The 19,995-nt window shown below is 38.0% G+C and overlaps 1 protein-coding gene across 3 annotated transcripts in view; it reads right to left on the bottom strand.

Moving 5' to 3' along the window:
- Positions 1-19,995, bottom strand: part of LOC116685740 (cullin-5) — a 44,164-nt gene that overhangs the window by 3,644 nt on the left and 20,525 nt on the right. For all 3 annotated transcript variants that reach the window (XM_032510654.1, XM_032510653.1, XM_032510655.1), the window contains 2 exons: positions 692-810; positions 211-334 (listed from right to left, as the gene is read on the bottom strand). In XM_032510654.1, coding sequence (XP_032366545.1) covers positions 211-334; positions 692-810 — 243 coding nt within the window. The remainder of the gene's footprint in view (positions 1-210; positions 335-691; positions 811-19,995) is intronic.

The following is a 19,995-nucleotide window of genomic DNA, read 5'->3' as shown; positions in this document are numbered from 1 at the left end:
TTTTTCAAACTTCCCAATTTAATCTTTAGCAGCAAAGATTCAAACTTGACAGACAAAAATTTAGAGATAAGGGAGATAAAAAGCTTAATTTAACTTAACTTTCGGCTACAAGTCACCTTCTCTTTACAGTTTAAATCCATGAGGACAATGTGAGTGTTTTGACGTGTATTTTGAAGCCTTGTATGTATATGTATATGTATATATTTGTACCTGAGTTCTGAGTATTCTGAGCTGAACGATTCCTTCGTTCTCCTCCTCCCTCATTCGCTCTGTGGTCAGCTGCAGCCGACCAATCAGATTGATCTTTCCCCGCTTCTGGACTTTGGAGTTTTTGCTGAAAATAACAAACATACACAAAGACACATCGACGATCAATACCAACAAATATTTAGTAGTTCTATATAGCTCTAAAAAAGTAATTTCTGGTGGGCTGGCAGTTAACGACATGTTGTGGAGCAGAGCTAATGATGCTGGTTTATTTATTTATTTATTTAAGAAGAGTATACATATTTAGCACATAAATAATATTTATAATGTTACTTTATAAAGCAGTGGATTTTTAACGACATTTTAAAAATACGTATCTTAGCGGGAAAAGAACCGTGGCTTAAATATATTTACTCTGGGTTTGAAAAACATCTCTTTTTTTCCTAATTTCTTTTTTCTCATTTTTAAAAGCACCGTGACGTACATGAGTGAGAACTCCTGGTTGACGTAGAAGAGCGTGCTGTCTGTGAAGTCCTTGGGCGAGCTGACGGGAGGCTCGTAAGACAACACCTGTCTCTTCAGCTTGGGGAAGGCCACTAGAGACTGCGCAGAGAAGAGACAGAGGAACAAGCATAGGATTTTAGGATACTCATCAGGACTTAAAGGGGTGATAGAATGCAAAACCGATTTTACCCTGTCATATGTGAATACCGACAGTTTGGTGTTGGTATAATAGGTACAGACAAAGAAATGCTGTATTAATCTCTCATGACCTGCCTTTCCTCCTGGTAATATTTCCCACATTTGTGTAATCGGAACGTCTGTGGAAATACGTGTTTTGCGTAATGCCGAAACAAAAGCCAAAAATGACGTGCTAGAGATTCTAGAACCGATTTAGCTTTGTCAGCTGCCTCATTGGGACCGTTATAGGTGAAGAACGGTTCCTAGCACCCACAATTTACACACAGGCTACGACTGAGTCCAGCTCCGTTAATGGAGTCTGCGTTAGGTCAGTAGATGTTTCCTGATACTGAGAACGCTGGCTTGTGTACTCTGACGGTATGATTACTAAGAGAAAGTTTGCATAGTGCGGATAGTCTCCGAGGTATTCTTTTTTGTATCATATTGGTACCATGGTGTCGGTTATAACTGCAGTGGTTCGCAGTGTCGTGTACAAGGTAACTGTGATTATGATTCTCAGCTGTTCCAAAGAGACACAGCACTCGTCGGGCTCGTGCTGCGTGTTTATAAGGAGGATCCCAGGGACCGTTTTGGCACAAAGACTAGTTTGTTCAAATATCGTTTGTGACAATTTTTAAATAGCAGGGATTTGGCTACGCTGCGGTTTTTGCTGTTTTTTTTTTCTGTATGTGGTCATTGGTCTATCCCACCCACAAGGCTGTGTAATAGTATGGATGGTTCGTCTTATTATTACACTAGGGATGACATTGCATATGCTAATACGTAGGCTCTTGTATCTAGATGGGGTCTGATTGTTTGTGTTGATTATTCATGTGTATGGGGTCAAAGGGTCTATACGTTTCATTTTTCCTAACGTTATGTTCATTGCGTAATAAATACCCGTGTTGTCCTGTAGTTCCATCTATAGTTCACCATGCATGTGTTGTCCCTTTTGTTCAGGTTCTATTTTTATTGTATTTCAGCAAGAAGACTAACTGCGAGTTCTGAGTAGAAATATGATACGTTTGGTTGCTAGCTAGCGCTAAGCTGTAACGTGTATCAGCTAGCTAGCTAGCTTCTGTTATCAGGCCGTTGTTTTCGACAACAGACTGGAATACGAGAGTATCATTTACATTTGATGTATCTAGGGTCAAATCTCTTGTGATAAACAGAGGGTGTATGTATAGACTGTTCGACACTGTATTTGATTTTGCAGTTTGTTTTTTATTTCAGTAGCATACGCCACTGTCTTCACTAAGGACAAGACGCAGATAAGATTGCTCAGCATTGTAGTCTGAAGGCGATGCTGTTTCACGATGCGCGACTTGTCAACTCGTGCGGGGGACATCGAACTGTCTTGATAAGAGCAGCAATTATTCAGAGACATATTTTCATACAGATGGTAAGCCTGTTTCTAATTATGTCTACCAATCCAGGAGGTTTCGTTATTATGTTGTTGTTTGTTATGCATTGGATTTTTTTTGTTTTCGGTGGTAGTCATTTTAGCATTTTAGCTGTTGTTTAGTGTTATAGTTAATGTTATCTATGGTGAGGGGATGGATCGTTTGTATTCATGATTGCGAGTGACTTTATCAGCATTGTAGCCTACCAACACGGTATTATGTTGGACTATTTATAGTAGAAATAGAACTATTCATCTGGATTTATCACTGATTGGTCTGATCTCAATCAATTGCATTTCCTTTGTGGGGTGGGGCTGGTGAAAATAATTTGGAAATAGTCAGGAATGTGTTTGTATTACAACAGGTTATGACGAATGCTCATCTGTGTTTTTGTTGACGTAGCCTGCTTTGCGCAGTGTCACGCCTATTGAACTTTTGTCACATTCTACAAACAATGGCTTTAGAAATAGGGGCAAGTGATTTTTTTGGGTGGTATTCATAATTTCGTCTTGTCCAGGTAATATCTTGGTTTTGTTAGTTGTGGTAGTTGGTGAACATTGCTATTTATTTGGTCTATTGATGACATCAAGCCCAAACGGTTTTTCTCGGTCTTCATAGTAAATTTGTATGAATTCGATTTCTTTAGATTTGAATGCTGTCTTCCCACTTGGAATGGACATATGTAACTAAACACTGGTTATGAGTCTTTGTCGTTGTGCACGAGTCCTTTAGATGGTTGGTTGCAATTCTGCTTTTTGCTATGAGGCACCTGGTATGTATTTTTGCCTGGTTTTTTTTTTTTTGGGTGTTGGTAAATTTTTTTTTTTTTTTAGTTAGTATTAGACAGTTAATGGTTGTGTTTTTTGGTAATATTTTTTTTTTTTTTTTTGTTTTTTTTCGGTTTTTTTTTTGGTTTTTTTTTTTTTTTGTTTTTTTTGTATTTTTTTTTTGGTTTTTTTTAAATAAAGTAATTGTTAAGTATTTTTTTTTTTTTTTTTTTTTTTTTTGTTTTTTTTTTTGTTTTTTGTTTTTGTTTTTTATTTATTTTATATAATTTTGTAGTTTTTTTTTTTAATTTGATGAAAATATTATATTAAATATTTAAAATTTTTTTTTTTTTTTTTTTGTTTTTTGTTTTTGTTTTTTTTTTTTTTGTTTTGTTAAATTTTAGTTGGATTAGTTTTTGTTTTTTTTTTTCTTTTTTTTTGTTTTTTTTTTTTTTTATGTCAAATTTTTTTTTTTTCTTTTTGTTTTTATGTTTTTTTGTTGATTTTTGTTTTTTGTTTTTTTTTTTTTATTTTTTTTTTTTTTTTTTTTTTTAAATCTTTTTTTTTTTTTGGTTTGTTTTTTTTTTTTTTTTTTTATGTTTTGTTTTTATTTGTTTGTTGTTTTTTTTTTTTTTTTTTTTTTTTTTTTTTTTTTTTTTTTTTTTTTATAGTTATTGATTTTTTTTTTTATTTTTTGTATTTTTTTTTTTTTATTTTTTTTTTTTTTTTTTTTTTTTTTTTTGTTTTTTTTTGTTGTTTTTTTTAAAATTGTTTGGTTTTTTTTTTGTTTGTTTGTTTTTAATATAGAGAAAGTTTTTTTTTGTTTAATGGTCAATACGCTTATGTACATACTATTTGTGTTTGTGGTTTGTATTTGTTATCGTTTGATAGCAGACAACGGAAGATCTAGTCCAAGGGGGAAACTATATGTTAAAGAGTTGTGTCTGTTTCCCTATTATAGTGCGCTATACATGGGTGAGGTTTATCACCTGTCAAATGATAGTGAAGACAGTAAGTTAACATAAAGGTTTGTAAGTTAATTTTATTTTTTTTTATTACACAAACATAAAATGATATCGAATATTTGGCAGTTCTTACGGCTTACTCCTAAATTAACTTTTCATTCCCACAACTGCAATACAAATTAATCATAATTGGGAATGTGTGAATTGATATTAGGTGCAGTATTTAAATTTATGATCTTTTCTACAATCAGTATGATTCAGGATTTATGTCTTTAGACTGATTGCGACTGTTGTGTGAGTGATGATTCATACCTCGAGTCCCATTTTACTTGTATTTCTTGGAAGTCTATTGTCTGTTGCCCTCGGACCTGTTGTGGATCAGTTCTCGGACTTATTTGGCATAGCTTTCTCCTATAACAGATCATTATTTCTTGCCTGGATTAATTTCTATCCATTGATAACTTGTTCTCTGCATTCGCTATTTGTCAGCTGACACAAGAGGGGTTCACGCGGCACTGGACACTTTATACCAAGAACAATCCCTAGCACCAGTCTTCACCGAGTTCCCATAATGCCCTGTGCTGCATTGCTACAAAGTGTTGAACTAGTGTGTATGTGGACAATCACATTTTTTTAGATTTAAGAGTAATGATGGATGTGGTTGGAAACAAAATAAATGTAATTTTGTTGTGGCTGTATTTGAATATACAGGTGTTTTTGAAGAATGCACTGATATCAATAATTAATGAGTATTTGTGTTAGAAATAGCAATTTTGTATGTTTAGCTACTTGAACGTGTAACATGTGGTGTATCAGATGATGGGATTCATTTCCTTTCCATCGGATTGTATTCTGCAATTCTTGGCCTTTATGGTTCTAGACTGGTAAATATCATTTGAATTTTGCAATGAGATAATTATATGATGGGAACGGTTTATTGAAGGCTCAGTGAGGTGTGAGCATTCCAGTGTTATTCTCCTCTAGGGAGTATCTGGTCATTTCTAATTTCTTTTGACCTGTATAAAAACTAACCTATTGAGCTCTTGTGTATTGTGTCATAATGTTGATTTATGAGGTTAGAGAAGCATGGAAAGTAGCTGGTGAGTGTTATTGGTATTAATCTCTTATGGTTGATTTTAATTGGGTATTGATTGGCATTACATGTATTTTTCTCTCTCTCTGGGCAGTTTGTGTCATCAGTTTTCATCTATATGAAGACACATTCCGGCGCACAAGGTAAAGATACTACATAGTATTACTACTCTGTAGTAATTTGGTAATATATGTGTCATAGTCATGATTGATATCTTAATTTATTTGCAGTATTTTTTACATGATTATGGTAGTTCCAATTGGATATACTGTAGATCGTTATGTGCATACATAATTTATTGTAGGACGAAGTATAAGGTCTGCTTATGTCCATTTTGCTTAAGCTGGATTCGTCTCTGTTGTATAGATAAACATTATCTTGTCTGGTTGTTTGTGTTATGATAGGAATTGGTTTTACTGTAAAGTCATTAGTATCCTCAACACTCTATATTTGCGAGCAGGGGATGGAGTATTTATGATGTGTTAACGCAATGTTACTAATGGTGACTCTTAAGAGTGAGCTTTCGGGTGAGAGCGAGCCTCGATGTAACTGTGCCAGTAACTTGGTTCGCTGAACTGGACATCTTGGAGCTGATAATTGCTGATTTGGTTACAGTAAAATATTGGTCACATGTGCATAATTTATTAATGTGTGTGTTTTGATTGTTGCTTACATACTATATAATAAGCTAATAACAATTATGTTATTTCGTCGGTCTTTCTTTACCATACACGATATGTTTGGGAGGTATTCACGTTAGTGGGACAACAAACCTCTAATTGTTGATAAAAAGCAAGTAATATGGCTAAATTGACTATACATAAACTTATCCAGGTCGGAATGAAGTTCTGATTGCCTTATTTACGGTGCCGGTTTGCTCCTCACGATGTAATGTATTCACTTCCTTTCAGATGTCAGTGCTCAAAACAGGATTACTTTTGGTACCATGCTATCGCCAGTTTGGATGTTTATGTCATGGTTGTGTGGCTAGCGCTAGCAGTAGCTCGTTGACACTGAACCAATCATGCGCGCTTTGAGCTTCTGTGTTTAATAATTTCATGATTGCAGACTCTTTTAAAGGGCTAGGATAATAGCTTCTTCGTTTGTCAAGCGAAGGTTGATTTTTAGCTAGTGGTGTGGTGTTGAGGGCCAAGGAGAGAACAGGGCTGTATAAAGTCAGACAATGTGTTTGGTTATTGCCCTAACCAAAGTTACAGACCCTATTTCGAGGAGACCTGTCATTAAGAAGTTAGTTGGAGGTTGATTTTTTTTGTTTGTCGGATAGTACTCTATTAACAATCCATTTGACTATCAACCCCTTAAAGAGATAGTTGGAGTTCAAATCCTTGCAAAGTGTGTTGTATGAGCCACGTCCTCGCATAGTGGGTTAGGTCTATACACGTGTTTGTGAGCTGCTGCAGTGGTTCTAGTACAGTGTGGCTATGCTAGCAGGTTTTAGCACAGTGTGGTGTTAGCACAGTTGTGTTTAGACTAGTAGTGGCGTTGTTACAGTGTGTTAGCTATACGTTGTGCTAGTGTCAGTGTGCTATGTACAGGTGTTTAGCTACGGTGTGTGTTCGTAGTCTAGGCTAAGGTGTGTTTGACATGTGTGTTAGCTACAGTGTTGTAGCTACATGGGTAGTTAGCTAGTGGTTGTGTTTAGCTACAGTGTGTTAGCTACAGTGTGTTAGAACAGTTTGGTTAGCTACAGTGTGTTAACAGTGTGCTAGCTACAGTGTGTTAGCTACAGTGTGTTAGCTACAGTGTGTTAGTCAATAGGTAGCTACAGTGTGTTAGCTACAGTGTGTTAGCTACAGTGTGTTAGCTACAGTGTGTTAGCTACAGTGTGTTAGTTACAGTGTGTTAGTTACAGTGTGTTAGCACAGTGTGTTAGCTACAGTGTGTTAGTTACAGTGTGTTAGCTACAGTGTGTTAGCTACAGTGTGTTAGTTACAGTGTGTTAGCTACAGTGTGTTAGCTACAGTAGATGGCGGTCGGCCCGCCCCCGGTTTGGAAAAGCAGGCATGAGTACCGACACGGGAGCTAAGCGATGTCCTGCTGTGGACGAGGGGAGCAGCTATACACATTTTAGACACGTACAAAAGGCTCACCTAAGAACAAATCTATATCACTTTTAGTCTACACTATTTTTAGAATATTTTCACCTTGTTGTCAGACAGCCCTTTACAACGGGGAACTGGAGCCGTTATCTCTGCTCTCCTCAAAGACGCCAGACTCCTTTGACCAAAACGATCATTTTCCCTCAGAGTTGCTGGTCTACCACTGCCTAAATCGGTCAGACTGTGTGTATTAGAGTGTGACTAACCCTTTAAAAACACCAAAGTATACTCACAATATTGTGTGACTTTGGTTTTTTAAAGGGTTAGGAACTAATAAAACTGACAAAGAAACTAACCGATCGAAGAAGCGATAGATCAGCAACTCCCATGTTTCTAAAAAGGTAAAAATTTGGTCAAAGGAGTCTGGCGGCTTTTTCCTGTGTGTTTCCTGTGTGATGCCAGAAAGCTTTTATATCTTTCATGATGTTCCCGTCACTTCTCTAACCCTCGTGCGGTTGTTTTGGTGGATGAAAAGATTTTGATTCTAGACATGATATCCCCCCCCCCCCCCCTCTGTAAATGATTTTGATTTTACTTAGTGACAGGATTATCTTCCCTCCCTCCCAGCCTCGAATACACTAGAGAGAAGCTTTGGTGATGAAAATCTGATTTCCTTTATGTCTAGTCCACAGTTTCTTGCGCGTGTCAATATTACAGTGAGCTAGTGAACATTGATCTGGTAGGATATTTAGATGTACTGAGCTTTTTTTGGTGGTTATGTTTACAGCCCGTGACAATGGTGGTGTTTTGATTGGCTGATGTATTCGTTAATAGTGACCTTATTCTGCTTTCATTTTTGTTCAGGTTATAAGTTTGTTATTTTTTAGGTTTGTATCCTACGATATATTAGGTGTTGGTTTATCGAGTGGCTTATTTTTAAAATTTTATACATCCTATTGACTGTTTTGGTGGTACAGTGTACTCTCTGTGTCTGCCTGTAGTGTTTTTATCTTCCAGAGGGAGATTTGCAGCGCAGCTTCTGTATTATCTTTTTGTTTGGTGAGTATATTCTAATTGCTTTAATGATTTCCCTTTGAGCTGTAGATTGAAGTTCTTTCTGTTCAGCATTTGTATCAGTCCAAGGTCTGGGATTAGGCTTTCTTTTCTGAGACCAGTGATTCACCAAATAGTGTGGTTGGTCGTGGACCTACTATTCAGGTTTTTGGTTTTTTTTGTTTTGTTGGTGTTCTTCGATGCCAGATGAGGGGTTGGTTGTGGGGGGGTGTTGGTCGCATAGTGATTTTATCTAGAATTATATATTTATCATTTAAATTAAAAATCGGATAGATTAATTATGTCATATTGTTAGCATGCTATCTGTTATTTTTTTAACTACATAGATGATTTAAACTGTACTGGCTAATTGATATTTAAATTTATATATGATTATCCAAGCAATATCAATTCTTGTAAAAATGTGTTGGGGGGTAGGATGCAGTCTCGTTGATTTTTGGCGATTCGCCTTTTATTTAGTTGGCTGTTTTTGGTTTTTTTCTTCTAGTATATAGGAGATTTTGTTATGTATTATATGTTTTATTTCTATGACGTTTATAGTTGTTGTGGTGGGGTTTGGCGTGTTGGCGCTTAGGGTCTCTATCTTTTTGCATCCGTTATCTTTGTGGTGGTCGTTGGGATGTAAATTGTTTTGGGGAAAATCCCCTGTTTCTAGTATGCGGATGGTTTCTTTTTGTGTTGAACTTGTTGTGGGTATTTTTGCCTGTAGCAGATATCAGGGACTAGGTTATAGTGTACGTTCTTTTTTGGAGATTATTGTTCTTACTTTATTGTTGTGTGGTTTTGTTTAGCATGTTGTTTGTTTCATTTTTTTGATTGAAGTTGTTATTGTCGAGTAATATTTATGTTGGAGTCGCTAGCATTGCTACAGTTTAGTACTCACTCTCTGTCTCGGTGCTATTGTTGTTATTTCTGTTTATTTAGAATGTACGTTTTTTGTGACGATGAGTTTTTATAGTATATCATGGCTCACCTGGTTTAGTTTGAGATGAATTTGGCAATTGTTTTCTGGAGGAGTTCATTTTGTGAGTATATTATTCCGGATAATCATTTTCAATAATTTCACCTTTGTTTTTATTGTGATATTATGTTTGTGTTTTCCTTTATTGTGGTTTTTATGTTTCTTGTTTTTTTTGGGTCTGTAGTAGCTATCTCTAGAGATTCTGAACATAAATTAACATATCCCAATATCCGCCGAAATTATAGTGATTTTTTTTGTTTTCTATCTATATGTGGTGGTTGCTGTTGCAATAAATTTTATGTTTACATTACATCTTATTGTCTTAAGTTTGTATCTTAATAAAGAGTGAATATTATAATTAAAAATCATGTTGTTTTGGTAATATGGTTATTTACATACCTAAATTAAAAATATGAGGTTTAATAACCAGATTTATTTTGCCTTTTGAGAGGGGAATTCAATTGTTTCTTTTTTGTTTTTGTCATGGTATTTTTATACTGTATTTGTAAATGATAATGGAATTGTTCTTATTTGATAAATTCAGGTGGTCAAAGTATATCATACCCTTGTTTATTAATTCACTATAGTAGGCGTATGGCAGATTTTTTTTTTATTATTATATAGGCCAAGTATTTTCTCTGGGATTTCATGGATATTATTGCATTCAGGATGGATAGTTTCCTTGTGCACGTTTAGAAGTGTTATAATATAGCCCCACACCGTACTATATCTGTCTTTTTCATTCCATTGCTTTCGAGAGTTAGGTCCTGGGGAATTGGTCTATTAATGGTCATATTCTTTCATATGCAATATCAAAACTCGAGGGTATTTTAGGCAGACCTGAGGATATTAAAGTAGGGTACCATGCCTATCTCTAAGCATTTTTGTGTTGTAAGATTTTATTTTTAGTGTGATGAGGTTGGCTGGATTTTTATATTCTATAAGGTCCTAATGTTGGAATCTTTTGTTTTCTATTCAGTGCTGTCGAATTTATCCTGAAGGTTTCCATGGAATATATGGCCTTTTTTCTTATATATTATATAATGATGTCTGTTTGCCTATTTGGGAATTTACATAGGGGTTAGGTATAGCTTATTTGTATCCGACTGTATTTTTAAAATAAGATGACATTTTATATTTTACAATACGTTTGTGGTCGATTTGCATCAAAGAAAATTTGTGTTGTACATATAAGGTTTGGATGTTATGTCTCGTTCATTTTGTTTTTTTTCGGTATTTAAAAGACTATTTTACGTTAATTAAACTTATGATTTTTTTTTTTTTTAGTTCGCCTTTCTTTTTATGTCAACGTTAAGTGAATGTGTATGTTATAGACTTTTTGTAGTCACCGACTGTGATGGTGCACTGTTTGTAGCAATAATATTGTTTCTTTGTAGTATCTTTTGGGTTAAATGTCTTGTAGCGTACCAGTGCGAGCCTGGCTGTGTCTGTGGTTAGTGAAGTGCAGTATTGTTTGTTACCTCATGATGTTGGCAAAGTTAATTTTGAATCGTATTCTGTTGTCAGTTAAATTCTTGTTATTACATTTTGGTCTCTAGTGTTCTTCACATCTGGTTGGTATAGGAAAAATAGCATTTGAGAATTGTGTTTTCCTTGTTTCTTGTACCAGAGGTGGTGCGGCGTTTGTTGAGCTCTGCTTGTTCAGGGCATGTCTCTTGTGGACCCGTTTTTGATTGGTTTCTTAGAAGGGTTTGATGTTCTCTCTGGCGTGTCTTGGTTTTTTCAGGCAAACACATGTTAACGGCAGTCTTGGTGACGTCTGTCACCTTAAAGGTCGTTCTGGGTGCCAACTCTGTTTTAATAGGTGATATGTTAGTGGGTTGGGGTTATTTGGATGAAAGCAAAGGTAGTAAGTATGAAGGTTTTTATGCGGGTAGGTAAGTGCTGTGCGCCACAGTGGCTGCTTGTTTTGCGGACGTCAGTCTGACACTAGGGCCTATGGATTACACAAGACCCTGCAGGGACAGATTATCTGTGGTCCAGGAACTGGATCCTGTATGTGGCCGTGGCCGGTCTCGGCGACGTTTGGCCGTCAGGTCAGGTTCGTGAGAGATATTTAGGTAAATTGTCGTGGTTTTCGAGTTTGTTTCTAGGTGCGTGTTGATTCTTGTGTATCACTTTTGTTAAAATGGTGGCGTTGAATTTTGCAGTGTCCGTTGCTGCTGTTTATGTGATTTTGGAGGTTTCAGGGTGTGTGTGTGTGTGTGTGGGGTGTTGTTGTGGTGTGTGTTGGTTGTGTGTGTTGTTGGTGGGTTGTGTGTGTGTGTTTTTGTGAGTGTGTTGTTGGTGGTGTGTTGTGTGGTGTGGAAGGTATGCAGTAGCGAAGATGAGAGATAAGCGGAGCAGACGTGTTGTAGATGTGCGAGCGCGGCTGTCCGATTGTTTGTGTTGTGAAAAGTTTTTACGCTTTTGTTATCCCAGTTGTAGTTTGTTGGTGTTCCATGATTTATAATGGCCTCATGACTGATAATGCTAAGTGTCATTATGTACTTTTTGATTTGTCTCCCCAGAAACAGGGAGGTTTTGAACCTTGACGATTTATTTCATTTATTGACATTTGTACCGCGGATTTTTGGTAATCGGTTGGTCCCCCCTGGTCTTTTTCTGAAACCATGTGGTTACGGAAACGTACGCATATGTCGTAGGGATTTATGGTTTAAACAGCAGTGTGAATCAGTTTGTTGTTTTTTAAAGGTTAAACATGCTTATTTAATAAAGGAGAATTTCTTGTTGGGGCGATTTTTATTACACATGTGTGTTTCCGTTTTTTTTTTAGTCTGGTCGTGCTAGCGAAACAATTATTGTAATATACAATTCCAGTGGCTGCCTTACAACCGAGGTTCTTCTCTGATTAAAGTTGTGCACACCTTACATATGTTTATGTGTTTCTGTTTCCACGGTTGAATTGAGACCACACTGTATGTTCGATTTGTCACATAGCTTTTTATTGTTCTGTTCGGTCCATCTGTCTGTCATGTACAATTTGCATGTTGGTTCAGTTTGTGAAGAAGATTCTAAGTCAAATAGTTAGGCAGGGGTGTTATGCTGATTTGTAGGCCTATTTTAGTTTTGTAGGCTAATAATACAGTGTTTATAAAAGTTGCGCCGTTTATAGTGCTTGTTTGGGTGTCTAAAATTCTATTAGGAGGATAATCTTCAGTGTAGGCAGCACCGATTGTGTTGCATTTGTCGCGCTAACTGACAGGATTACCACACTTAAAAAAACCAGATGTCTACAGTCCATGTGAAAGTCTTGATCAGTGAATCCATTAACGTGTAGCTGGGTTGCCCCGTGTGCGCTGATGGGCTATAATAGTTGACATTTACCGATGCCTTTCAACAGTGCGTGTCCCACAAAAACAAACATACATGTGTCATTAGTATGAGAGAGAAAAAAAAAGAGATTTTAATCGGGTCGAGGGCCAGACAGAAAGCTAATGTGTGACTGATTCCGGGACTCTATCTCCACTACTATGTTTTGGTGAAAAAAACACGGTATCAATTAGTACGCGTTGGACGGACTTCCACATACTATGGTGTTTCTGAGCTGCTAAACGGAGAATTTGAAAACAATGCTGCCCCCGTTTTGATTTGTGAAAACACGGGTTGCTTTGTAGTCGGAGACACAGACTGGAGCCCTTTGATAACGAGGATGCAAGTCGTCAGGGTCTTCAGTGAAAGCCCCACATGGCATGGTCCAAGCTTAGTAATCCTGCTGGTACTACTTTTCGCATTGTTATCTTTATCGAAAGTACTTCTGTATTTTAACTATAGTATCCATGATTTAAACTGCAGAAGTAACACCTGACAATCTGCCCTCGACCCAGACAGATCTTTAAAAAAAACAAAAAAATTGGTACCGTGTCGAGCGTTTAACAACAATGTGCTAAGGAGCAATGTCCTGACATGGTGCAGTCCAGCCAATTGTTTCTGCTATTCCCCGGGACGTACAGTTTGGTGGCTAGGTAACATCTCATAGTAAGTTCAGCATGTGCAACAAAGGCAGGGGGTAAACAGACTCTTTAGATTCATGCATAATTACCTCGTAGTTGCATGTGAATGCAAAGTCCGCCATTCCTCGAGGGATGTAATACCTACCCTTCACACAGAATTCGTTCAAACGATGCATGCAGTACTAACCTACGATACTTCAGTTTAGGAAAGAAAGATGACGTCAGGAGAAGTAACAGGAGAGCCTGAGAGAGCGAAAACAAAAGGAGATTTGATCTGATAATAATTCCAGATCCCAGGGGTGAAAAAGTGTGTGTAACTCCATGAGTTTTTGTCGGCAGGCAGGGAGCCCTGCATCGTTACTTTTACGCTCACTCACGAATGGCCGTTGGACAGAGGTGATGACAGTGGAAGTTTGCGTCACTTTGTGCTCCTCTTGTAGAAGTCCTCACCGCGGGGAGTAGGTACTCCAGCTCGATGTGGGGCAGCGAGACAAAAACCCCCCCATTCTTCACGCGCTGCGGGTGACCACGCTCCGGCGTTCAAGATCTAATGTTCACGTTCGTGCAGGGATAACATGGGTTAGTGACTTCGGGGTAGTATCAACAGTTACGCGACGCAATGTCACAAAGGACAAATGAGCAGATAGTGGTATCTAATTAAACCCCCATACCCCTCTCTGTTTGCTTGAACCAAACCGAGCACATATTGTCATCAGTGTCTCAAAAAAAAGACTAAAGGCATGCAAAATCCTGATTTAAAATAGGTGTGAATTGGGGTACAGTTCTCATGCTGTTTAAAGTAACTCTCTAATCAGTCTTTAATTTGTATCATGAATCCATGAATCATAAATTGTTACATGCTTAATTCCCTTGACGATTTGTCTGCAGGATACAGGCCTTGAACATATCCTCCCTCCCTATGGAGCCTCTGTCTTTCTATCATCCACCTCACTTTATTGATGAGGTGATGGAGGGATCTGCATGTTATTGTGTTCTCATAGGAAAACTTTAGATGCAGGTTGTTGTCTTCAACAGGGGGGGTCCGCGGAGGTACTGCATGGGGGTTCGGCGAAAGTTTGGGTTGATTGAGTACTTTTTGTATATTCCCCCCCCCCCCTGCAATTTTTTACAACTAATTGAATGTCTTTAAACCACGTTAAACATGAGGCAACACACTGTAGGAAAGATAAATGGATGGCGAGAGATGTCTTTCTAGGTCGCATGTCAATGCACTACATGGCACTAGATGGCCAGTTTGATATATAAAAAAGAATTTTATACAATGAAGATTTAATAGGGGGTCCCCGCTCCATCTCGCCATCAGTTTGGGGTCCTGGCCGGAAAACGTGAAGACCTGCTTTAGATAATGTAAGGCAGAACGCTGGATTTGTGTCAGCATGGTTTCTGAGCGGCTCACTTCGGAATCAACCCCACAGAGGGTAGCCAGCAGATGCAGATGCGAGGATACGAGGTGCCACAAAACACTCTGATCGGATTGTTCTTGCTTAGTAGCAGTGTGCATGTTATCACAGCTATGGTTGGTCTGCATGAATGAAGCGATGGAAATAAACGTATATGAAAGGACACTTTACTGCCAATAATGTTCCAATGATTCCTGTAAAAAATATTCCGTGTTACTAGAGGACTCTTGGCGTTTGGGGCTGCCTGTTCTGTGTGGTTGGTGTGTGTTAGGGTGTGTGTGGGTGATGTGCGTGCGTCTGTTGTTGTGTGTGTGTTGAGTCTGTGGTTGAGGTGCATGTGTTGGGTTGGTTGTTGTGAGTGCGTGTGTGTGGTGGTGCGTTTTGTGCGTGTTGTGAGCATCTGTGGTGTGTGCGTGAATGTTGTGGTCAGTGTGTTGTTGTGCGTGTGTGGTGTGTGCGTGCGTGTTTTGTCTGTGTGGTTGTGCGTCTTGTGTTTTGTGCATGTGGTGAGTTTGTGGGGTACATGGCGACCAGTGTCTTAGCTGTGTGTTGGGAATCTCTTTTGAAAACTGTATTGAGGTCCTCCGATGGACCTTGATGTCCTGACAAATCTTGGCCAGCTTGTTCAACGTAGTCGGCCGGCTTCCTACGTCCTACAATACCCACAGAACACACAAAACACACAAACACACGCCATCAGGGAACAACACAAATAAAGAGAACAAAAACAGGAAAAGGAGAAAGTAATGTACTGTCGTAGTGCCAGACGTTTTTTTCTTTTTACCCAGGACTCGTTACTAAACCGTTAAACTTATAATGTGTCTGTTAGTCCAACCTTCCAGGTAGAAATACAGAAGCCTGAACTACATTCGGGTCTTGTTGACTCCTCTGTTGGACCAACTCGGCCGTAATTTAATAATTGTTCGTTCCTCTCGATGTCTGTGAGCAACAGGACAATGCAGCCACTGTGGGCACGATCTGGTCTTCAGCGAAAATTAGGAGCATGAGGCTGTATGACCCAAATAGATCCGGCTATCTCTTCAAAAAATAGATAAATAATATAAAGCGTCGGATGAGGTGAGTGCGAAGTCAACAAGCGGAAACTCAAAAGACAGATTACGAACTACGCAATTAATTGTCTTGACAAGCCAGCTGATTAATCTTTAACATTTAGTTAGGCCTTTTTAACAGATTCCCGCTCTGAATCGTTAGATTCCCTCGCCCAGAACAACGATTTGTTCGCTGCATGAGTTGTAAGAGGTTTTAAGAAAAGTGTGACTCACTATCAGCCACTCCACCATGTTCTCTGCAATCGCGCTGTCCGCGATGGATGTCCAGAATCGGCGCTTCTGGTCAGGGGAGCTTGTGTAAGCGTATGAAAAACGTCTTTTATTTCTGGACGTATTTCCACACCAAAGAGCTGCAAAAAGACAAGATGCAAGACTACACTGTATGTTAGGGGGCTACGATTCAGCTAAAGGTCACGATACAGATATTGGTTGTTGGGCTCCTCGATCCGAGGCTTTTACAACATCGCTTTCAATTTTGAATAAAATGGGATCACAGGTATGTAAATGTGGTTACGTTTGCCATGTGGGATATGTATATCTTTAACATAGAAGAAATAAAAAATAAAAATAAAATTAGATTTTTGGAAACCGTCTTCTGAATCAAATTTTGAGTTCTGTGAGCTTTAATGTGAATTGATTTTTTAAACACACAGGACATTATGTCAAAAACAAAGGAGAAGAAAGAACAGCTAAAGGGAGGGACTTAGAGTGGTCATGGTAAAGTGGGTTAGGCGCCCTGAGACGGTCCCCTATTTGTACAGAGAGATAACAGGACAGAGACTCACCACTTCTTTGAGTTTTGTTGAGCTCGATTTACTCTGACGTAAGTTTTTCTTTGTGAGAGTTAGTTTGTCCTCAGAGTCATTGTTCTACAGTTAGTCTCTGCAAGCAGCCAGGACACTTGGACGCTGGCTTGAGTACTTATATTCCCCACACTGGTTGGAGTATGTTATGAAAGTGCACACAGCTATCAAACACACACACACCACAACACACACACACACACAATCACACACACACACAAACACCACACAACTACACAACACACACACACACACAAACACACACAGCACAAATCACACACACACAAACACACACACACACCACACACACACACGCACACACACACACCGGACAGACAGACAGACAGACAGACAGACAGACATAGACTAGACACACAGCACAGTCAGACAGACAGAGACAGCAAACACACACAGAAAGACAGAGACAGACAAACACACATATCACATTACCACAAAACCACACCACACACCACACACCACACACACACAACTTTATTAAAGAAGAAAAAACAATCCTGCAATAAAGCGGTTTTTGGGCAATAACGCTGGGTCACTTACGTCTACTTCATGAGGACAACAGTTTGGTATGTTAGTCCTCACAATTTCTGTTTCTGGGAAGCCCAGTTTGAGATTTGTGGTGGCGTGTCATTGACAACAGCTTGTAAGCTGCAGGGGAGAGAGTACTTTCTTACTAACAAAAACGAATCTAAATCAGGTTTGGTTTCTATTCTGTTAAGTCTAGCTATCTATCGATCTATATATCTATCTATCTATCTATCTATCGATCTATCTATCTAATCAATCATTTGGCCGATATATATATCGTTCTGGTCATCACATTGTGGACACCTAATCTGTTTCACTCAGGCTGGGTATTTTATGATTTAAACTAACTAGCAGATAGAAAATATTTGTCTTAGTTAGGGGTGGATCCGGGGTGAAACAGACCTTGTCTCTTGCTGTGAGGAGGACGCGAGGATCGTCTGAAGGACTCTTTAACCAGCTTAGGAACGCGGTTATTAATCTTTTTTATTAAACAAGGTCAACAACTGCTCACGTACTTATCAGAGGTCCTGCACACACACACACACAAAAACACACAAAATGAGAAAAACACTCCATTTGAAATATCACCGTCAGTCTGTTAGTCATCTTGTTCCCCACAGACATTTCCCACTCTTGGAGGAGTAGGTTCTTGGTGGTACCAAAATTTTTTGTGTTTATTAATCTCAGGCTTTTAAACCATCTAATTCGTACGAGCATGCATTTTCAGGATTTACTTTCACACATCTAACGATATAAAGAAAAAATGAGTGGGGATATAGTATTTGGTTTAATGTTAATTAGTTGGTGTGATCTACTAAATTTTGTGTTCTATTTCTACATATTACACTAAACGTTCTTCCGAACGATATTGTTTGTTGTTGTAAATTGTATAGTTTCCATTTGTTGATATTATAAAAATACTAACATTGTGAATTTTAGGATGTTTTCGTTTGGTGTTTTTATGTAACTTTTGTCATTTAAAAAAAGATTTTCACCTAAGTTATTTGGGTTTTCCTCTATAAGACAAAATACACGTCTTGTCGTCCGTAGAACTATGGGTATGGTCTGTTGCTTCAGTCAGTTTGCAGGACTAAACAATGAAATATTTTAGGGTTGAAATCATTGCCATTAAATGTGATGTTGTCTATATAACTGTTTTTCATGCACATTTGATCTTATCTGTTGTCACATGAAACAGCACACGCTCACATTCACATGCATCATCTAAAGCGACTAGTGATCATCACACTATCCACGGAACACACCTACACACACTACACATCTATCACACTTACACACCAACACACATCACATCTACACACACACATCATCACATCATCATCAATCACAGCACAATACGAACACATTCACTCATCAGCAGACACTACCACATGAACATCACATAACATTCACACACTACTAGATCACCCGAACATCATGCGTATCAGCATTCTACGGACACCTTCTCAACATTCCCATCACTACACTTACACAACATTCATCTACAATTATGTGACATTTAATGAGTAATTATGAATTACTTGTAAATCTGTTGACTGGATAATGTGGTTTGTATCAGATTTTGACAATGAGGACAGTGAACACCATAGTGGTTGAAGTGTTGTGTGTGTTGTGTTGTGTGTGTTGTGTTCTTGTGTTATGTTTTTTGTGTGTTGTTGGGTGTGTTTTGGTGTAGTTTTTGTGTGTGTGTGTGTGTGTTTGGGTGGTTGTTTGTGTGGGTGTGTGTGTGTTGGGCGCTGGTGTGTGTGCTCGTGGTGCTTTGTCGAGCACTGTACTGAATGTTGTATAGTCCTTGCGTAGTCTTATGCAGTCTTCACTGTCTAGTGTGGCGCTAGGTTCCAGCGTTTGAGGGTGATGTCTTTCCAGGTCTTTTTTTTCGAGCATTGTGGCGTCTATCTCCGCTTGTGGTTGAGTGACTCTTGTCCTTATCATTGACGATTAATACGATGCAAGGGCAGCTTTCTGTTCAGTAGGGTGGGTTATTGGAGACAGATCATTGGTTGTATTTCTTATACTGGATGTTGGTCTTTTTTTGTTTGAGATTTGTAGTTCTTATTTGCTTTTTTATGGATATCAACAATTGTTGGCCCATTATTAATACAGGTGGTTGGAGAGGCTGGTTCTTAATCATATCGTCAAAATGACAATTTGCACTGTAAACGTGTACCTGTCGTTCTTTTGTTAATTGGGAATCTTTGTAATTTACAATTTTTCAAAGGTTGTTCAGATGGATATAAAGGGTTAGAAATTGATTTTCCTTTTCAAGTGTTTTATAAATTGCGAACATGTCAATTGTTTTAGCGCGGTAATATTGAATATGCAGCAGGAATGCTGAGTATTTCCGTCTACATCGTCAATATTGATTTATTTCATGTCAGTTCGTTATCGGTTTGTAATTCATGCATTATTTCTTTTCATCTTTGTTTTGGCTTTTTGTGTGCCGTATATATTCATCATACAAGGAAAGCTTTGGATGGTATAAATCTTTAACTTCTCTTGCGTATTTTGCTATTCTACTCCTGGGTCGTGTACAGATTGGTGTGATTATCTGTTGAAATCCTTCCTGAGCGGTCTCATGATGGTTGACTGTTGCTAATTCCTATCAAGTCTATCCAGGTCCTCTTTGCATGTCTAGTGTGGTATGGCTCCTTATTAGGACTGTGTTTCTAAATGTTTAGTCATTAAATTTTTCACGTACTGTGGATTCGTATTCAATGTACTGACTGCTTGAATAATTTTTTTGTGCGATTTATATATTTTGTACAATGATATTTATTGTTTGGTTTTTTTTTGGTGTTACAAAGTTTGTGATGGTGTATATCGCTATTTGCACAAATAGCACCCTATAATATTGCGTATGATGTTAATCAGAATTTAATTCAGTACTAATTTGGCAAAAACATGCTTAATTAATGTTTTAGTAGATTTATGTATCGTTACTTTGATATT

Source organism: Etheostoma spectabile, unplaced genomic scaffold (assembly GCF_008692095.1).
Source record: "Etheostoma spectabile isolate EspeVRDwgs_2016 unplaced genomic scaffold, UIUC_Espe_1.0 scaffold172, whole genome shotgun sequence".
Lineage (NCBI taxonomy): Eukaryota > Metazoa > Chordata > Actinopteri > Perciformes > Percidae > Etheostoma > Etheostoma spectabile.
Note: the sequence above shows the minus strand (reverse complement) of the source record. Positions and strands in the feature narration are given on the sequence as shown.